The sequence below is a fragment of the Carassius carassius genome, chromosome 28 (genome assembly GCF_963082965.1).
Source record: "Carassius carassius chromosome 28, fCarCar2.1, whole genome shotgun sequence".
Taxonomy (NCBI): Eukaryota; Metazoa; Chordata; class Actinopteri; order Cypriniformes; family Cyprinidae; genus Carassius; species Carassius carassius.
The window spans coordinates 15,606,899-15,629,594 of NC_081782.1; the positions used below are offsets into that span (position 1 = coordinate 15,606,899).

General features: G+C 35.2%; 1 protein-coding gene and 1 pseudogene across 2 annotated transcripts in view; both read left to right on the top strand.

Annotated features, from left to right (window-relative positions):
• The first annotated feature begins 4,517 nt into the window (after nucleotides 1-4,517).
• On the top strand, nucleotides 4,518-4,568 carry LOC132108548 (U2 spliceosomal RNA; annotated as a pseudogene).
• A 2,284-nt stretch (nucleotides 4,569-6,852) lies between these two features.
• The window catches only part of LOC132108077 (endothelial cell-selective adhesion molecule-like), a 36,907-nt gene continuing 21,063 nt past the window's right edge, over nucleotides 6,853-22,696 (top strand). For both annotated transcript variants that reach the window (XM_059514574.1, XM_059514572.1), the window contains exon 1: nucleotides 6,853-7,303. In XM_059514574.1, coding sequence (XP_059370557.1) covers nucleotides 7,234-7,303 — 70 coding nt within the window. In that variant the 5' untranslated portion in view covers nucleotides 6,853-7,233. The remainder of the gene's footprint in view (nucleotides 7,304-22,696) is intronic.

Sequence of the window (22,696 nt, forward strand, 5' to 3'; positions counted from 1 at the left end):
AGAGACTGATAGTTACTGAACTAGATAGAGCTGACAATGGTGCCTCAAATATATATATTTACTGCCCCCTACTGGACATATCAGTATCTTTAGTGAATAAAAGGGTTGGGAAGCACAATAAGGGGCTTATTTGTGGAATTATGGAGATATACTTACAGTATGAATGATTTATAAAGATTTAGCCATATATGCACAAATGAAATGTGTCAAATGATCAGGAAAAAGTAGTCTACTTCACTCTCATCATACAGTAAATGTGCAAAGGAAACCAATACATAAACAAAACCTATATTTTTTATCATAATGCAGGGAATCATTATATTTTCATAATCTACTGTATATTGGATTACTTTAATTACGCAATTAGAAGGAGTGCAGATAGTACGCTTCAAACAGTAGTCTTACTGTATAAAATCAAACCCTCCAGATCCAACAAAGATAAAGATGAAAGTATACAAGATGCACTGAACTCGGTAAAACAAGTTTAATGTTTGCAAAAAAATTGCGGAAAAATTTAGGAAATTTAGTACTATCTATAGCCAGTTATTCAGGTCATTATTTTTAGAAGACTGAATAGGTCCAATAATTACACTACATCACTCAAACCTGAGCTAATGTCACCATTAACAAATCATTTTAGCGATTTAAAACATTGTCATTCAACCAGCCTGATGGCAAATAAGCTTTCCGTAAATCATTATTTACAATGTATAATGGTATTATTAAATACAGTATATCTCTTACATGCATGTCCTACTGTACATTGTACAGTGTCTTGCAAAATCACATATAGGCGTACTGTCCTGCAAACCAGGTTGTCACCCTATTTTAACATCAAGAAGTGACCATTTGGATATAAATAAACAAATACTGAAGAATTGAATCATTATTGCAGTGATCAGAGATGTTTCTGGCATGTAACGTCTTTTTACTGATGCAGTGTGTAGCTAGTAAGACATGAAGAACAGCAGAAAACAACCCCTGTCAAGGCAACAACTTCAGTCAGTTTTGCGTCTGGTGAGGCTTTCCATGCCTCCACTTAGACCTTTTGGTAGTGTCTAACACCTCGACTTGAAGCAGAAATACTTGCACCTGGCGTTGTTGCAAGCATGAATACATATTTATATAATATTTTTAGACTTATATATACTTTATAAGACCATAAAAATAAATAGATTTGTCTTACAAAATTTCTTAGCAATTTTAGGACAACTTTTGGTTTAAGGTGACTTTTATTTTATTTTATTTTGTCCTCGTTACATTACATGTATTTACTATAGTAATGACAATAAATTATGCATGATTAATACATTTGGTAAGATACATTTTCTTAGAACATGTTTTAAAATTTATAAGAAATATTGTATTAACGTTAAGAAAATTTATAATACATTTTGTAAGAATGTACAGTATATGAAAATTCACAGTGAATTTTGTCAAATAACTTTTAATCAATTTATACTGATATTGCCTAGTACATATTAGCCTGTTAACCTTTAGTTAATAAACAATTATTAGTTATTAACAATTATTAAATTGTTTAATTAAGGTTTATGCATGCTAGTATCCAAGACAGAGTTCAAGATATATCTTTTCATTACAATTGGAGCTGCCAGTTTTCTGAGTATCAAATTATTATTAATATGCAAGCACAAGCTATGCAAAAGCGGCAGCCCTTCAGGTGCACTTAGAATTTGAATGCAGTATCCAAAATCACTCTATTGTTTTCATGATGTAGAAAAGAGTGAATGAGGGTATAAGGGCACATTTTGAACACACCTTACAGTGCAACCAGTGTACTGTGATTCCCAAATGAACTAATCTATTCTTTTTAATAAACAAACATCTTACAATTAACTTTAATACTTAAATCTTCATCAAGGATTGATGAGAATACAAAAATCTTTCAACTCGAAATTTTCTAAGTACAGACAAAGGCTCATTGTGAGATGAAGCCATATCTCCATTGCGTTTTAACACTCTGCAAATGTACCAAAGGTATTCAAGTCAAGTCCCTGCAGGGCCGCTCCTCAACTGTTGTCAAGGCAACAACCAAAAAGCCCCTTGAGGCTGCACCTGTTCTTGCAGTCAGGTACATAAAATTCATTTTTGGATAATAGTTTTTAAGAATACTTCAAACTAAATGCAGTCGGTTTGATTCAAATATATTTAGTTATACAAGAAACGCATCTATCACGAAGTGCATTTTTATAGTATATTAGACAGCTTACATCAAGTCTGTAAAACACTTTCTTAAAGATTTAGTAAAATTAACTCACCGTTGACATCAATGGCTCCCTCCAAATCCAGGTGTGACAGACTCTTTGCAGTGACTGAAGTGAAGGGAAGCGGGATATCTGTGTCTTTAGATTGTGTATATATGTTCAACTGAAGAAGTGCTCTGAGCAGATGGAGCAACATTTTCTTCATGTGTGCACAAACGTTTTTTGCTTCAGTCTTCAAAGTCCGCTGGTGTTCAATGGGGAAAATAATAATAATCTAGAATCAAAATAAATCCATTCTAGTAAGTCTGAGATTTTTAAGATACTACTGAAATTTAAAAAAAATGGATGGAGTTATCTTGGTCTGAAAGCAGAGGAGAAACAAATGCTCTGTATCTACTGGAAATGACTGCTGCCACTGGAGCTCCTTCTCTCTGTCTGTGTGTCTTTCACTCTTTCTCTCTTTCTTTTTTTGTCCATCTGCATCGTTTGTTTACAAAGACTCCCTAGAGAATCTGTTCAACAGATTGTACAAAGAATCTTTATGAAGCATGCTTACCGACAGATCGCCTCTTTTGTAACTCTATGCAATTAAACCAGCACCCCTCAAAGAAAAGAGTGCCGGGCTATTAACTATTAAAAAAAAAAAAAAAAAAAAAAAAAAAAAAACGAGGAATGTGTTTATGAAGGCAGAATATAGGAGTCTATTGTCCCTGTGATGAGGTGCATTCTCACAGCTGAGGTTCACTTCATTGTTTCTTTACCCTGCCTTTTGTTATGGTGTATCTGAATGGCCTCTGCAGTCACTAGACTTATTGATTTATCTGATGGATACCAGATACATGGATTTCTGTGTAACCGAACTGATGTTTAATTAGAAGAGAACACGTTCACTGATATTATTTAAACATACAAAATAGATATTCAAATTCAGTTTTTGGAGTTCAAAATGTCAAAACCTTGACTTAAAGACACAGCTTTTAAAGTTGAAAAAGTCCAAACTGATACTAAGGCTGATAACAAATGGGACAACTTTTTGAGCAATTTTGCTTGGGGACTTTCTCATTGAGAATGGGTAAAAAATTTATATTTAGATATTTTAGATTGGTCATGGGCTCTGTGTCTTACCTGGTTGCCCGTTGATAGCAGCATTGCTCCAAAAGTTGCAGTGTATTATCAGAGATACATGTACGTATTGCCTGTATTTTGCAATGTACTTCTATACAAGTATTGAATAATAAGGGTCAGTTTAGACAGAAGACTGGAGTAATAGCTGCTGACAATTAAGCTTTGCCATTAAACGAATAAATTACAAATACAACAGAAAGCAGTTATTGGTAAATTTGAATAATATTTCAAAATATTGCTGTTTTCAGTCTAGGTGAGCTTGGTGGGACATCTTTCAAAAACATAAAATCTTGTGTTGTATAGCTATATAATATTACATATATTGATATATAAATGAGAAGTAACTGTTCATTCAACTTTGGAGGCTTCTGCTCCATAATTTAAAATAATTATAGTATGAGTAGAAGATATCATGCCCTAAAAATTCTGAAGCAAAACATCTTGGGGACAATTTATCCACTCCAGGAGTGAGCAAGCAACAGGCTGGAAATATGATCACATGCAGAGTGCAGACTGACACGGCAACATTTCTTGTTGATCCAAACTGTTGATCTATTTTACATAACGTAACATAACATATAACAACAACAACAATAATTGCTGTTATGTAATTGTTTAATGATGTACCACAAACTAACATGGAATGCAATTTACTTCACACAGTCAGGAGCTGATTGTTTGGTTTCGAGGTCTGCTGTCTCAATCTCCCAGGCTCAGTCCTGCCCCTTACTGTATGTCTGTGTGTATAGGAGCTGTACTGGGTCAGAACCTTACTGAGTGAAATGTCTGGATTAATGGTTGTGTAATACCACTGGCAGCTATAGTTTTATATCAGCAGATTGTCCTATGTTATGGAATTGGTTAAAGGTCAGTAAATCTGTGTATGTTTGGCTTAGATTTTAAACGGATTTAAAACTATTCATTATATTTAGAGTGGTTTACACCACATCCTGTCCCAGTTGTCAAACACTTGTGATATCCCTCTGTGAACCGCACAGAAGTGACCTTATAAGACGTTCCTTTTTGGAAAATGAAATATTTTAAATGAATGTAATTTTGTTGTGTATCAAGCCTATTTGAAAAATGTGAAGGGTCCTTTATGACCACTAGGTGGCAGAGAAGACTCATATCATCTGTTTAGATAAGTAGGTTCAAGTGAAGCTACAATAGTATCTGTTCTTATCAGTTTAATATCTGATATGTCCCCCATCCGGGGGCTACTTTGTGTGGGAAGTTGTGGCCTAGTGGTTAGAGAGTTTGACTCCTAACCCTAGGGTTATGGGTTTGAGTCTTGGGCTGGCTATACTGCGACTTATGTGCCCTTGAGTAAAGCACTGCTCCCTGGGTACCGCAGCATAAATGGCTGCCCACGGTGTGTGTACACTTTTTTTTTTTTGATGGGTTGAATGCAGAGCAAACATTTTGAGTATGGGTCACCATAATTGGCTGTATGCCACGTCACTTTCACTTGCATTACATCACATTCTCACCAAAAGATCCTCTGCAGTGAATGGGTGCCGTGAGTCCAAACAGCTGATAAAAACACTTCACAAGATGTTAATTGATGGACTGGAGTTGTGTGGATAACTTGTGGATTATTGTGATGTTTATTTCAGCTGTTTGGACTCTTATTCTGACGGCACCCATTCACTGCACAACATCCTCTGGCGAACAAGTGATGTAATGCTACATTTTTCTAAATCTGTTCCGATGAAGAAACAAAATCATCCACATCTTAATAGCCTTTTCAGCTAATTTTAATGTTTGGTAAACTATTCTTAAACCATGGCCTTGCCAACATAGTTTTTAACGTCATGGAAATCCAAATGGATTATGGATATTATAATATTGAATGTGAAGAAAAAGGTAAGTTATGGTGCAATATTTGTCTCAGTTTTTTTGATTGGCACACACATTATGTGCAGGCTGTGCTGTCTCCCTCTGTGTTGCATACACAACACTGACAGCCTGTAAAATCGTTTTATATATTGTCACTGCTTCATCCAACAACAACCATAAGATCTATTCATATTTGCTCCTCTCACTGAAGCAGCAGTGCTGACAGCAGCTGCTACTTGCTGCACCTCAGTATATTCTTATTTTAGTGGTGACACTCACAGACACCCCAATTCTTATTCTTTAATTTATTTTTTTGACTTCTACTTGTAAATCTCTATTTATATGGCAATATTTTTATTCACATAATGCAACTCATTTGTACAGCAGGCTGCATTTTAACACTGAATAACTGAAGGGTACAGCGCAGGCTTGACTTATCACCAAGACTTCTAGTTGACCATTTTCTCTTAATCACAGTCTTTGTGCTATATGTTGTACCTGTAGTTCAAGTTAAGCGTTAAGCTCAGACAAGACAATCAAAGACCTAAGCTCACCAGTCCCCAATAATTGAGCAGCTAATGCATGAACTTCTGATGTGTTTCTATGGCAACCATCCAATTGGAGAGGGTGAGAATGAGCTTTGCTCGGGGTCTGTAAATGCATTTTTCCAGTAGCCTACTGATTAGCCTAATATTACAGACCAAGTCATGTAACAATGCATACGTGAGACAGTAATTGGTTGCTCCAACTCAATCTAATGGAAATCTACACTGAAAATGGTTCTTATAAGTCAAATATTCATAGAAAATCTAATCAAAGATTCACCTGATTTTTGTACTGTTGATTGACTTAATATTAAAAAAATGTAAGCTTTCAGGAACATTATAGATTAATGGACCGTGATACAGCTTTTTATATGTGTATGTGTAAGGTTTTTTTTTTTTTTTGTAGGCCTACTCAAATTGTTATCACCAAGCAGATAAAATCAGGAACCATGCATCGTTTTTGTAGTTCAAAATGAATCTACAATGAGAAATAGATGGTTTCCTGGTTTAGACTCATTGCCCATTGTCCTAGGATTCACATGTGCATGAGTTATTAATATGCTTGCACTGTTGGTTGGGTTGCATGTTTTGTTGTTGGCCTGTTATGTCAGGATGAGTTTACACCAATATTATGATATTGTGATGTTTTCCTGTCTGTTTTTTGATTGTAACGAACAAGAACATTTACATAGGAATATGCATAAGGTGGTGGATACAATGTTTTCAGTAATGATGGTAGCACCCAAATAAATGAATAAAAAAAGAAAAAATATCAAAATGTATAGCTACATTTATTTAGCCTTTTTATTGATTTATTGATTTATTATCTTTCAGAGTCTCAACATATATTTCACTAGTTCAGTTTTGAACAGTATCTGTTGTGTCATGTTAATCATTTGCAACGACAGCAGATTTCAGGCTTTTTGCAGATATATATATATTTTTTTGCACTGCTATATTATTGATCGTTTCAACTGCTATAATATTAATATTATATTTATATTACAAAACAAAATTGAATTCAAGTAGTTAATAGATCAATAGTTATTTTCCAAGGGGACATGGAAATGATCGAGAAGCGTTTGTAACACCTGTAGACTAAAAGGGGCGTGGCTTCCCGCACACATCTACACTTGCAAGGGGCTTCGCGCTCAGGTGACAGACGCGACTCCTACAGTCCCAGAGCAGCCAAAAACTTCAGCTATGAATGAAAATGCTTGCGTAACTATCCTCAAAGAGCTTATTTAGAAGAAAGAACCACTAGTGCTTTACAAAGAGCCCTTCTTCAAATGCTGTCCGCTGCGCGAATAGGAGAAGAGGAGGGCATGGGATTCATTTACAAGCAGTTCCTCTGTCGGGGTTGAGTGAATTGATATACTTTGAGTAAATTGATGTATTAATTTGAACAACGGAGGGACTTCAGAAGACGGCTCGGGGCAGGATAAGGAGAGCGCGGGAGAGACTGTCACTGGATGCTGTATGATGCTTCGTGAGGAGCGATGATGGAGATGCTGATGGACCGGAGACCTCCCACAGTTCTGCTTCTCACCTTGCTGTGGTTGTTTCCAGGTAAGATAAATAAGAAAAGAAATAGCAGCTAACTCACAATATAAATAGGCCTTACTTACCACATTTTAAAAATTCAGTTGTTGTTGATGCTGTGTTGAGCGAACTGTGACCAAGTTAAGGGACTGTATCATTAGGAAAATCTCAAATCAGTATGTTATGTTTATCTTAGGGGAGACATTTGTCTTATACAATAAGATAACTGTTTAATATTGTAGTTGAATGTGTAAACATTAAACTATAGTTAATGTAGAGATTCAAATGAAAACACATGTAGGCGTCCTCATATACAAAACAACAACAACAACAAAATTGTAGTCGTGAAATATTTTAGAATTTCCTTCTTACCAACAGATAGCCAATTAGCCCTTCTCAAAGTCCGGACTCCGCCTCCATTTTGCATTTCTATGGCATTAATTTGGCTATACTTAGTATTTTGATAAACCCATGTTAAACTTGTAAATCCTTTGTTTATTTTTTATGTCTTTTTGGAGATGGTCCGAAATGAAAGTGAAGGTGAGATATTTAAGGTTTTCCTGCATGACATTTGTTGACATGATGTCCATTGAGTGATGGACATAATTGGGCGACTTCACTGCTGTGTAATATGATTTTTTTCATCACTTACATTATGGTAATTTGACTTATAGCATTGTCCAATGTTTTCCATACATTGATCAAAACTGAACGCCACAAATGCACATTTCAAAATTAAAATGCAGCACGGGTGTTTTTATATGATTGTATCTTTGAAAATACTGTCTTCAGAAAAGCTCGAATTCATTTTTATTTAGTCTTTCCTGTAATGCCTGATAAAGTAGCTTGTGAGCACGGGCGTATTTGATTACAGCCGTTACCGTGGAAACCGCTATATTTCCCGCTCCAGCAGCGCCTCCTGCAGGCAGAGAATATTTTTGCATTTACAAGTCTGTGGGAAACACTGTCAACAAACATAAAAAAACACTGTTGAGAAGGTGCTTAACATTTAAGCCATGTTTTATTACTATGAATAAGGCTACTACTAATATTGTTTAACCCACTTAAAAATTTTTTTGCCACTTTTGCAGTTGTTCTTAATGTATTTTGAAAGCAAATCAAACTTTATATTTATTACTATTTTTGTTGTTGTTGATTTGTTATGGATATTTATTAAAATCAAACCAAAATGTATTTATAAAGCACAATAAAAACAACAGCAGTTGACCACTGTGCTGTAAAAACTATAAAGACAGAAATAAATCTAAACAGTTTTAACCGCAATGCACTAAAGAGGAGAAAATCCAAAACAAACACTGATAGGTGACACATCCTTATACTCTAAGGAGGGTCATAAAGCCTTGGAAAAAAGTTTTTAACTTAGATTTAAATTCAGATTCTGAAAAGACTAATTGGAGGGAGACTGGAAGACTATTCCAAAGTTTAGGCCCAGCAATTGAAAAGGCACGGTCACCCTTCAACTTCAATCTAGATCTCAAGACCATCAACACTCTTTGCTCAGAAGACCTCAGTGATCTAACAGATATATTTGGGTTTAAAAGATCACAGAGATATTCAGGAGCCATTCCACTCAGAGCTTTAAAAACAAACAGTAACATTTTAAACTCGATTCTGTAACGGACCGGCAACCAGTGCAGAGAGCATAATGCAGGAAAGATATGATCAAATTTTCAGGTGCCAGTCAAAAGTCTGGCAGCTGCATTTTGAACCATCTGAAGTTTTATAATAACTAATTGTTCCAGACCTTTGACATTGAAGAAATTTCAGTTTTGGACCGTAGACTTGAGAACCCCTGGCCTATATTTTATCCTGTTGTATGTACAGCCATGTTCTTCTGAACTTAATGGGAAGTCATCATCACATTAACCCTTAGCGACTTGAATCCTGCTTTTCCTTATAGTAAATCATGTGGTAAAATGAAGATTGTAGGTATCAGTTGCAGCCAATAGCTGAAAGTAGTGACAGTGAATTCAGGCGCCGTGATATGTCCATTGTCCTGACTCCTGACTAATCTCAAACAAGGCTCAAGTCGGAGGAGCTTGTAATCCGCTGAATTACCCTGGCATTTTTACAAGCAAGGACAAGGTACAAAATCAAGATTAAACCTTGTCATTGTGTTGCAGTTTTTTCGTCCTTGAGCTTAAAAAAATTCACAATTCATGGACAAGGTTGATTAGAATAAAATTGCATTCACATGCCCTCATAACCTCTTGGATGTTTCGAAATGTAGTGAGCTTTATTAAACTGGTATTGGTTGCTTTGTCAGGGTTTTGGTCTGTGTTTCCAAGATGGCAAATTGCTGATGTGATAGTGTTTTCTGCACCTCCAGGAGGCACCATTATCGCATTATATGGAGAGTGTGCCTTATAATGGAGAAACTGACAGATGACTGCTGTAGCCTGCAAATATTAGGCTGTTTTGTTTGACCTGTCTTGAGTGATCCTGAAAGGAAATTGCCATCATATATGCTGCCTTGCAAAATTACTACATTGCACAGTTACTTTTCTGTGGTAGCCTGAAGATTATTATGCTTGATTTTGAAATTATTTCATTTTTTTGAGAAACATTTATTTGACCTATATGAAAATGAATTAATCATTTACTCACCCATAAGACTATGATAAATCTTTGAAACACAAATTTAGATATTTTTAAAGAATCCTGAGAGATTTTTGTCTCTCCATTGAAAGTTCAAGTCAGGTACTCAGGTAAGATCAAAAGAGGTTATAAAGGCCTTGTAAAATTTGCAGATTTCACTTTTATTGAACCTTTTATTTTCATATAAACACAAAGATAGAGCACATCAGTTTGGTAAACATGGAAGATCCATCACATACTAAAACAAACCACTTTGGTTTTCACACATCATGCACCCACGTTTGAGCTTCCATGTTTACCATATTTGATGTGTTCTATTTATGTGTGTCAATTTTTTTAGATGTAAACAAAAGCCTAAATTAAATCTGTTCATCATATAAAGCAATCGTAAATCACAAGACTTTAAATAAACCCATTGATTAATTTAAAATCTTTTTACAACAAATTTATGTAATTTATGGATCTTTAAGTTTTAGTTTCCTGGGATCTCATTTATCAACAGTGCGTAGAAAAGGTTCTGTATTTTGGTTATATATTTACACTCATTCCTACATATAAGTACAAGCTGGTAGATCACACACTTTGCATGAAACTGTGCTCACGCACTCTTTACACACAAATCCTATGCACTGTTGATAAATGAGCGCCCTGAACTTTAAATTGAAGGACAGAAATCACTCAGATTTCGTTAAAATACTGTATATAAATATACATTTGTGTCTCGAAGATGAACCAAAGTCTTAAGGGTTTGGAATGACATGAAGGTAAATAAATGATGAGAGAATTTTCATTATTAGGTAAATTATCCCTTTAAAGGGATAGTTAACCCAAAAATCCTGCCCCCAGGGCATCCAAGATGTAGGTTTCTTCAGTAGAACACAAACTGAGATTTTTAACTGAAATCGTTGCAATCTATCACTCTTATAATGTAAGTGGATGGGATTCACGGCTAAATCATATCACCATAAAAAAATAAAAACACACAAACAAAACCAAATTAAACCCTGTCGCTCGTGACGATACATTGATGTGTAAAGACACAAAATGATTGTTCTGTTCAAGAAACTGAACAGTATTTATATAGTTTTTTACCTCTGATTCACACAATGTCTGAACTGTTAGAACTCTCCTGTGTCTGCGATCCACCATAAAGCAAGAAGAAGATGAAGACGCCTCAATCACCTGCTGCTTGAGAACATGCTCAAGAGGACGGCCTCAGGAGAGTTCTAACAGTTTGCACATTGCTTGATTCAGAGGTAAAAAACTATATAAATACTGTTCAATTCCTTGCACAGACCAATTGTTTTTGTGTCTTTACACATCAATGCATCGTCACTAGCCGCAGGGTTTAATTTGGTTTTGTTTGTGTATGTTTTTTTTTTTTTATTGTATGTTTTAGCTGTGATTCCCATCCACTTACATTATAAGTCTGACAGACTGCAATGATTTCAGTTAAAAATCTCATATTGTGTTCTAATGAAGAAACTGAAGAAACCTGGGGGAAAGCAGATAAATATAAAATTTTCATTGTTGGGTGAACTTTCCCTTTAAGTCCTGAAGGTGGTCTGAAGGTTACATCCTGAATGTAAATTTAGGCACAACCCCTTATTTATTATTAACAGTGAACAGTTATTAATGCCAGCTGTGAACTAAAATCATCTGAAAATGAAAATGCCTAGGATTTAAATGCCATTTATCAAGCTCATTTGAATCCATACCAGTTTAAATACACTCCATGCCGATTTAAAGGAAAAGCCCCACAGGAGATGGCTTAAGTTCTTAGTATTTAGTTGTGGTCAGACTCTGGGCTGATCCTACAACCTTTGTGAAAATACTGTAGATCTTTTCCTAGACTGTAAAAGGTCAATTGTAACTGTATTTTAGAAAAGATAGTTTGAAATAAGTCTAACATTTAGTACTCTGCAAAATTGTCATCTTTAACAATCAAAATCTTGTAAAATAATTGGTTTCTCCCAGCACAAAACCACCTGTAGCATATTGCGGCATGTTAAAACAAACTGTTTCATCCTTTTTGAAAAGCCGGAGGTAGATAATCAATGCCTATAATTGAGTGCGGATCACTGGGCCTTCATATCAGAGATCATTAGAAACGGTAATGCTCAGCTACCAGAGGCAATTATGTTTGCCCCCTGCACAGCAAAAGAACATTCAATACTGGCAAAATATCCATATTTCAATTCATTAACCCTGCCACCGGTCTATTGTTGAAATCAGTCTTTTGATTTGTACTGATACAGATTATTATAAGATAGGGTTAGACATAAATATTACATTATGGTATAATATTACACTATATACTGTATCACTGTATCATTTGGTTTATTGAAAACTGAAATTATATTTAAATTTAAATAACCTTGTGGTAATTAATACATGAACAATTGTGTTATTTGTAGTATTTTTCACTGAAAAAATTGCTAGTAAATTTCACAAATAATTACAAAGAAATGACAAGTAAATTTTATTATTACACATCAAACTTTTAATTAGAAGGCTGGAAACTGTATTATTTTTGTAAAACATACTAGTGGACATAAACTATAACAATAGATAATTCATAACAAATTAATATCTGACATTGCAAAAACAGCTTCACTATATGCAACATCTGAGCTAAAACAAATGTTTTAAATAGTAATGCTTATATTATAAAATTAGTTCTGACTCTGAATATTGATTCGGATGACCCACTACCGCAAAACAATTGAATTCTGTATTTACAGTACGTTAGGCTATTTCCAGGATTTACCAAGAAACTATACGGCTGACATCCATTAAGCCCACATTCATTTGTCAAGAAATATCCAGACAGATCTGAGACAAGAGACAGATTCAGCTCTCATTAATGCTTTAGAAGCGACACAGCATCGCATGTAAGTGCTGGCATATCACACCTGCCCGTCACCTGCAGGAAGTAATGCAGCGAATGGACAGACGCCCCTGCCATACAGTTTTCTCAACGTGATTCTTCAATAATTATAATTGCAATCTGTTTATAAACTTGCATGCAATTTCAACACCAGATCAAAATGGCATCATAGTTGCACTTCCCTTGAGAGCCCGCTGCGTGCTTAAAGGCGCCGGTGTGTGGCTTTCCGGAGTGTAGGCGAGGGAGACGCTGTTTTACAGCAGGTGTAAGTTGGGAGAGTGGATACAGTAATGAGGATCTCAGCCATCTAAATGAGGCCATGGCTCCTCTGGGCACACCGCTCTGCGCCTGTGTGGGCTTCAGAGACACCTGGGAAACTGCAAACTAGCTGACCACACACTCCAGCATTTGACAATATATGCCATAGGTACTTCTATTTAGTGTCATTGTATGTTCAGAGTATGTTTTATGGGGATTATTGGGAAGAAATAGCTATTTCACCAGGATTAGACACAGAGAAGCTTTCCTTTCATTAGGATGGATGGATCCCTGGCATAGATCAGCTGTCAAGGACTATATTGATCTATGCATCACAATAACACATGTGATATTACATGCATGAGACATGGTACCCAGAGCTATTTTTAATGTAAATCTGTGGGGGGAAAATATCCGTGAAAGTTATGATAAAAAAATGGCTGTTGTATTTTCCAGGAATTCACTGTAGTAATAAATAAAAATAATAATAATGTTTATAAATAAAAAATAATGTTGATATATTGCTAAAATCTAGCATATCAAACAATAATAATATATCATTAACCTTTAATATATAATATAATATAATATAATATAATATAATATAATACAATATAATATAATATAATATAATATAATATAATATAATATAATATAATATAATATAATATAATATAATATAATATAATATAATATAATATAATCAGAGCTGGGTAGATTACTTACAAATTGTATTCCAATACTTATTAGAGATTACATGATCAAAATGTAGTTAGTAAAATAATTTACAGTAGGTTACTCGTTTTGGGTAATGTATTATGACTACATTTTAAGATAACTTTTAGAAGTTATCGTTTTAAACTTCCCATATTGATATAAAAAGCAAAAAGAAAAGAAAATATATACCTTTTTTATATGAACATCATAATATGCATTAAACATTACATTACACAAGGGCTTTCCAAACTGGGCTTAATGTAAGAACTGCAGTGGGTTTGTGAGTTGTAAAAAAAACTAATTTAGAAAGGAAGTTAAAAGGGATAATTTAAAGAGAAAAAAATTAAGAATTTGAAAGAATCTTTAAATCATACATAATTTAGTTCCATTGTGTGAATAATAATTATGTAATCCATAAAAAATGTACTGTAATCTGATTATTAATATTTCAAAATGTAATTTTCTTTACAAGTACTCAATTTTTGGAATCTGATTATGTAATCCAGATTACATGTAATCAGTTGCTACCCAGCTCTAAATATAATATAATATATAATACTGTGAAAAAAACACAAGTGGTAAAGAAAGAGCCACATGATGAATCAAAGTTCACAAGGCGTTTTTTCAGCAGAAAGTGCAGTGCCATATACACAAATTTTAAAGAATAAGCAGAACCTGCTATAAACCAATTAACCAGATTTTAACCTTAATAAATGTTTACAGTCTTTTACCATTCAAATCATGATATTTTTCAAACCGCCCATTATACTGCAATATATAGATTTTCTATTATAGTAGTCAGTGTTAATCATTTAACCTGCTGATAATGATTCTAAAAGACAGTTTAGGGGCAAGACTGGCACATAATCCTCGTTACCCTGGATAGTCCGAGGGTGGTGACAGAAATCGTGTTTTTTAGGAGATGTGACCTGGATTTAGGCAGGCCAGACCTGGTCGAGCGAGGCTAATAAGGGCCTAAAGGATCCAATTCGGGCCAGTCACCTAGGAATACACCAGGAGCAGCTGTTGCACCTTGCAGATTAACACCACTGATTGTTTTAAGCTTTCATCTGCCTTCCCCCTCGCTCTCACTCTCTCTGATCTGCAACGGAGTCGTCCGTTCCCTTCTCTTATCGCAGCGGAGCATAACATCTCTCCCTCATATCTCCCGAGCTCTTATTAAGCCTCCCCCTGCCCTGCCGCTACATCTGTGCAGCTGATCCACATCCGTCTGACCTTCATCTTATACTGACTCTACGTGACAGACATCTTGTGAAGAGGCCGCGTGTGTTTAACTCTTATCTAGGAGGGCTTTTTATTACGTAGTCCCTCTGATAGTTGTAGCAATTACTCTGATGTCCCTGAGGATGAGAAATGGCCATGTGAGATAATATCAAAGGTGGAAGAGGTTGTCCATGCTGTGCACCCATCACCTGCAAATGTAATTAGAGAGAATAATCACAGGCATGATGGAGCTGAGCTCACAGTCATCTGTGTGGGACAGCATTCAGCACCTGCAGCATGAAGCACAGCGATGAATTCATCCCGAATCCTCAAAATAGCAGTTAAAGTTCCAAAGACAGTGATTATATCTGAAATTAAGCAATATCACACATGCTTACATGCTCATATTCAGAACAGATTAAGATTGGGTAAGAATAAGAAACACTTCATCTGGTACTTAGTGTCTTTCATTTCAACAAAAGAGAACATTTCTGGAATCTGCTAGGCTTACTGTTTTGTTTTTAACATAAAACATTGAATACTGATATTTGAAATAATTTAAAACATGAAAAAAAATAGTCAATGTGAAATTAAAACATTAGGTGACAGCAAGTGAATGAGATTAACGAGATTCAACTGATTCTTTCAAACGGCTGATTCATTCAGAAACAAAGCATTTGACCGTGTTAATGAGTGAATCACTGAATCATTTAGTCAACCGATTTGTTCAAAAAGCTGATTCGTTGATTCAATAAGTAAACACCATCCATTGCTCAGAGATGCAAACAGTGCTGTGATCTTTGTTTGGAACTATTTTCGTTAGCAAAGTTGAGCAAAAACCAGCAATATTATGTCTAAAATGTAAGTCACTTATTGTTTTACTGAACTTGTATAAAATGATTATTAAATCTATAAAAGATATTAAATGTGTTCATGCATCTGAACGATGCTGTATATCGCACACCCCAGCCTTGACTTGCTATACTTACTTACTATACTTTTTCTTTCTGTCATTCTGGTACAGGTTGGTCTTAATTTCAGCCGTCCAAAGAATGCTTTTGCAGAAATAGTTTGGCTTTTTAGATGTTTTTGGCAAAGTCTGATCTGGCCTTGTTTGCACCTTGTGGTGAACCTGCTGTATTTGCTCTTGTGAAGCCTTCTCTTGATAGTAGATTTTGACAGTGACACGTCTACCTCCTGGAGAGTGTTGTTCTTTTGGCTGGATGTTGTGAAAGGGTTTTTCATTACCATGGAGAGGATTCTCCGATCATCCAACACTGCTGTCCTCGGTTGACATTCAGGCCTTTTTATGTATGCATACAAAACATATATCTATGTTTTTAAAGTTTTTAAAGTTATAAACCCAGTTGTGTAGACTACTTTGGGAAAAAAAGGCAAAAATATTTACCATAGCAAACACAAAGTTCCCTGAAGCTTTTTATCTTTTCTTTTATCTTAGCACATGCACAGTTTCATTTAATATTGATTATGGTGTTTATCTTATTTCAATTATAGTTAGAGTAGAATAGAAAATATGAGACGTCCATGTACCATATTAGATCCACCAATGGAAAATAAAAATACTGTGCCATTGTTGCAGTGAAAATTCACCTTTTTATTCTTCAGAACTCCTGAAAGAAAACTTTAAAAAGAATTGTTCATGAATCTGTACTAGAATAGCTAAATTCCTTGTGATTTCCATCCCTAAGTGAGTGTCATTCTAGGATTTAAATGCATTTCTCCTCAGGCTTCCCTCATAGACTTTCTTTGAGGCAAATGAAGTAATGTTTTGGTGAGCATCTATTATTTCTGAGCAGCAGACTGTTACTGTCAACCAGAGAAGCACAGTGGTAATGCTTGGGAAAATGTGACTTCATTAAATGCTCGCAAGGGTATTCAGTCATAGCAAGACCCCCTTTCCCTTATTTTAGTGACAGCAACCCAATGCATAATTGTTTAGCTAAGGCGAATACATCTCATGTGAATATCTTGCTCAAGCTAGTGCATGATCTTTCATGCACCAAGAAAACATTGTAGAATTTAAAGTGAACTGATGGTGTGATCAATTTCTTAAGGGAATGTTTCCTCATCGGACCCTCTTATGAGAAGAATTTGGTCATTGGAGAGGAAGTGTTATTCTCTTTCAATTAAAATAAAAAATTACCATCAGGTGTATAGAATAGATTTTCTGTCCAAAAATATAGGGCAAATGATTTCCTTCAGGCAAAACAGAACATCTATCCATCATAGCTGGTGTGATGAAGTTCCATTAATTTCAGTACAGATGCCACTTGACAGGTTTTTTTATAGACAGCTTGCATCAGACTTGTGTAGCTTAACATCTTCTGTGTTTTCCTCTTATCTGTTTTAATATTACATCTTTATTGTAGTAGTTCCAGGTAATATATGTCTTATTTTAAAATGTTGGCTGGTAACCTAGATAACAAAAATTAGATCTGCTGAAATCCTCCTTGTAGCATGTAAAAAGGGGTTTCCACCCACTCTCTAAATTACTAGCAATGGTTAATGCAATTGTACTGGGAATCGAAAAGTCACAGATTAAGAACTGTTGTTCGTTAAGTCCAGAATCAGCCTGTCTTCTTCCTTGTTAAGACAGCTTGGGCTGCTAATGGGATTATAGTGTGAAGAGACAGCTTAGCTACATGGACTAAGGAACATCATCCAATCCCTTAAGGATCCGCAAAATGCCCCAGGAAAAAGAAGTCGGGGGAAAGGTCATCGTTCCTGATCCCACACTCTCGCATAATACAACCCATTTACTGTAATCGTTCTGGGCACTAATAGCAGTATCTTTCACACCACATAACAACAACAGCTCCCCACTCAAAGAGTTGACTCTTGACAGCTTTTTGAACTGATTTAACCAGTGTCATTTATGTATTTAATATTTTACACCAGATGTTACACAAAATCATGCCTGCTATCAGTGTTATTATCTTATTATAGTATTTTAATATGTTTGAATTAGCTTTTTATATATTAAATATATATATAATTATATTTTATGAATATAAATATATATTCATTATAACGCTTTAATTTTTAAGGACCAATTCTCACTAGTAACTGTGCATATTACTAGCAAACTGGCTGTTTATTTAGTGCTTATAAGGCACATATTAATTCCTGATTCTGCATAACCATATTTCAGATCCACTAATCCTTATACATAAATTTAACAGCTACCTTAATAACTATTAATAAGCAGCAAATTAGGAGTTTATTAAGGGAAAAGCCATAGTTATTTGTTAGTTAATAGTAAGACCTTAAAGTATGATTGTTTTAATAATTGTTTTATGTATCTTTGTCATTTTTATTAGTTCTTTTAAATATACATTTTTATTTAGCTATTATTAATACTATTCATTTATTTTCTTTTTTAGTAATTTTATTACATTCAGTGAGTTGCCAGTTTCTAATTTTAGTGTACGTTTTTCATATGAAATTTGTATTATTCCAGATTTATATAAATTACCGAAAACTATTTAAATGGAAGTCATGGAAAGCCATAAATAGTCTGAATCTATACTGTACTAATGAATGTTTGATATGTTGGATTGATATAAAGGCTTAGAGAAGCCACCAGTCTTGTAGCAGCACCATTATAGTGAATAATGAAGACTCGCTGCAAAATCTTATGGATTGGGTTTGTTTTTAATTTTAAAAATAAATGTTTGAAATTTATTTTTTGCAGCTTTCATAAAGATTATAACACAAATGCTCAAAATGGCATGAGCGTATCAAGTGAGAAAAGATTAATGAGTCAAGAAGATTGTGTCTGTTTTAATATTTATGGTTTTCAAATCCATGACGCATGCATCATTATAAATTTTCATATAATTTCATATATAAAAGTAGATTCCTCTGCTTTGAGACAGTGTTGCATTCAGAGAATAAATAGTCTTGTGTTTGAGCACAACGCAGTAGTTAATTTTTCTAGGGTTATCAACAGGTTCTAATTTGATATCAGTCACAATGATACGTTTATATAAATTTTTTACTTTCAAATAAGCTTATGGTATTAAACAATTGTCAGATCATTTTCTTTTCTACACATTGCATACGTTGGTCACAGGTTTGTGTCCGATGTGTATGCTTACGAGGAAACCTATTACTGTTGTGCCCTTGAGCAAAGCATTTAACCTCAGGTTTGCTCCAGGGAGACATTTCTGTGATTGGTGTGTTTGCTGAATGTCTTCTTATACTAACTAAATAGTGTGTGTGACAGTTAGAGAAAGGAGACGTATCCTGTGCCACCCTGTCCTGATTCCGTCTTTGCTAGTGCCTGTTTCTGCTGACAGATTAAAACACTGCTCAGTGTGAGGCTCCTTCAGTGTGAAGACTGAACGCTGTTTTGTTTAAATATTTGCATGTCATGCATGTCTTGCAGTAATGTATTTTAGATAATATGACAGGATGCAAAAATATGTGACATTCTTATCTGTTTTGGAGTTACAAGGATATTTATGACTAGTGGTTGCTTAGAGTAAAACATCAGCCTGTTTTATGTTATATGTAAAGCTTTTTTTACACTAATGTAAGTAGAAAAATGCTCACCATGCTGCCTTTGTTTTATTAAAAATACAGTAAAAACATTAATATTGCATCATTACTCAAGTCTTCAGTTTCACATGATACTATGGTAATCATTTTAATATGCTGATTTGCTGCTCAAGAAACATTTATCAATGTTGAAAGCAGGTCCCTATCAAAAGCTACTCTTGATGTTGCATTTCAATAACGCTTATGAGAACATTCTTTGTTTGACCAGTTGTGAAACACGTTTGCCAAACTTGCCAAGAATTGTCTTAAATAACCTCAGTGGGTGATGTCATTTGATTACATGCACCTTCAGGTTATAAATAGATGTGAAACGGACATACCTTAAGGTTTTTACTTTTCTTTAGAGACCTCATTGTGTGTGTGTGTTAATTCCAGCTTGTCACCATTGTTTCTTTGTTTAAAAAACACCCTGTGTTCAAGTTATCACTGAGGATGAATCGAATGATTATTGTTTGGTGTGCCTTGGGGAATAGCACGCAGTTTGTGCCCTCACTTTCGGTTGTAGTGCTTCGCTCGAGGCTCGCTTTCTTTGAGGAGGGGTGAGTCTCTGTGTCCTAAAATGAGATTGTGGGGCCGGAGTGTCGAGCTGGCTGAGAGACAAGTGATTGGTCCTCTCCTCTCTCTCGTGCTCTCGCCACATTACAAAGTCCCTGTCCCCTCTGCTGGAGCATGCCCTGGCGCTTCTTCAGAGCGAGGCGAGGACAAGGTTTCTCTTGCCTCCGGTGATATGGAGACTGAGAGCGCCGCGTCTGAACACTCCTCATGTGATTCGCATTTGATGAGTTATTTGAGGTGGTGACTCATGTGGTGACCAGGCTAAGTTAGTCTGGCCACAGGAGCAAGAGAACCCCAGGCACTCCAAGTTAGATGGCAGATTTCTCTCCGGTGGCCAGGGAGATGAGTTGTCTTGTTCATGGAGTAAGCCGTGCACCTCACACATATTTGTACCCATGATGTTGATATATTCAACTAACATCCTTGCTGGTGGGGAAGCAAGCATTTCAAGCAGTGGGTCAGGCTGTAGCCAGGGGATTTCATATAAGGGCCAATCCCCAGAGGCAAATAAGGATTTTGCGCCAGGGTCTTTGTACCCTACCTATGTGGTTCAGACCCCTGTTTCTGACTTTGGATCCCACTCTAGGCATGTGTTGTTGTCGCAAGATGCTAACGAGAGATGCTTTCCTCATGGGTTAGGGTGCGGTCTTAGATGGCCATCCAGCCCAAGGGATCTGGAGAGGCCATCTTCTCGACTGGCACATCAATTGCCTTGAAATGGCAATGGCTCTATTTCTCGCCCTGAATACTTACTTCAGCAGTTAAGAGGCAACCATTTCCTAGTGTGGGTGGACAACACTGGGGTAGTCCCTTGCATAAAAGCAGGTTCTGCTTTGGGCAAAGGACAAGTTTAGGCGTATCTGGGCATCTCTTCAGACAATGGTTTAACATGAAGGTATGTCCGTTTCATTTCTCTTTATAACCTGCAGGTGCACGTAATCAAATGACGTTACCCACCAAGGTTTTTTAAGCCAACATTATTTAAAATGGGTTAAGGTATCAAGAATGCAGAATAACTATGTAATCATTAATATGTGTTTTTACATATATTACTGATAAAGTACTGATAAGTACTGATAAACAGACAATTTGATAGTAATATGCATGCTAATAAGCAACTAGTTAATAGTGAATAGTATTCCCTATCAATAATGTAACATGTTACCAAAAGACCATATATACACAGTGTATATGAAGTTTATTTAAAAAGATATACTAGTATATTACTCATAATAAAGCCAAAAATGTACAATGATAAATTATACAAACAAACCTGTATTTCTCTACCCTTTATTTGATATCTATTAAATATACTGATATATATTTATAGTAAATGAGTCTCCTAATTGTGCCTACAATTGGAAGTCCACATAATTACATTATTTCTTTTAGAACTCATCATGATAACAGTCATATTTTTTCTTAATTGTTTTTTCAACAGGCTAGCAAATGTGGTCTGTAAAATTGGTCTGTTAGATTTATATTTCATTTGCATAATAGCAAAGCACTGTGACAATATTATGCCTCGCTCTGTGTGTCCTGACCTGTCCTCTCAGCAGATTCATAAACATGTCAAGTATTTAATAAGATGCATTCATCTTCCAAGCTCATTCCTACGGTTTATCATCAAAAAGTAGCATGTCTCCAGAAGCAAAACAAAAGATTTAGGATCCTTGCATTAATCTGTTTCTGAAGCCTGTGTTACCCAATCCAGTCAAATTTGAACGTGCTTGCTGCTGACCTTTTGAATGACTATGGAACAATTGTATGGTGTCTGATGAGAAGTGAACTGTAGCTGTGGCACATCGTGAAAGGGCAGTGAGATGAGAGACAATACGATGTGTGAAAATGCTATTCTTTGTATGCATTATTTTTAAAACTTAGCTGACTTTTTTTTTTACTTTTGTGTCACTTTAAACTTTAAGACTGTGAATACATTCTTAATATGGTACACATGATCAGGTTAGACTAATGATTTTAGTCAATGACGCAAACGATATGGATTCACAATGACTCATCATCTTTCATGAGCCCATCATCCCAGTTCTCTGGTCAAGTGATGCAGCTTCTTGTTATAAACATTTCAGAACAGATGAAGAACCATGCTATTTTTTTAAAATAAATGAATATTTTTATTCAACAAGAAAGCATTAAATTGATCAAAAGTGACACATTTTGTTACAAAAAATCTATTTGAAATAAAGGCTTCTCTTTTGACCTTTTATTTAAGAATTCTGAAAAATAAAATATCACAACTTGAAACAAAAATATTAATATCACATAAAAAACAATATTAAGCAGAATATATTTTTTTATATTGTTAATAATAAGAACTGTTTTTGCAAAAATGTAAACTTATACATTGCTAGCTTGAGTGACTATTTTGTACTGTTTTCCATTATCTTGTAGTGTTTTATATTATCAAAATTCGAAAATGTTGTTTAACTGTTTCTTAATTACATAGGACTGTGTTGCTCACCATATGCTATCCAAATTCCCATCCCTAGAGAAGATTCTAGTAATCGCAATAATTGAATGCCGGCGGTTCTGCTGTGGGTTTTAGATTGGGATGT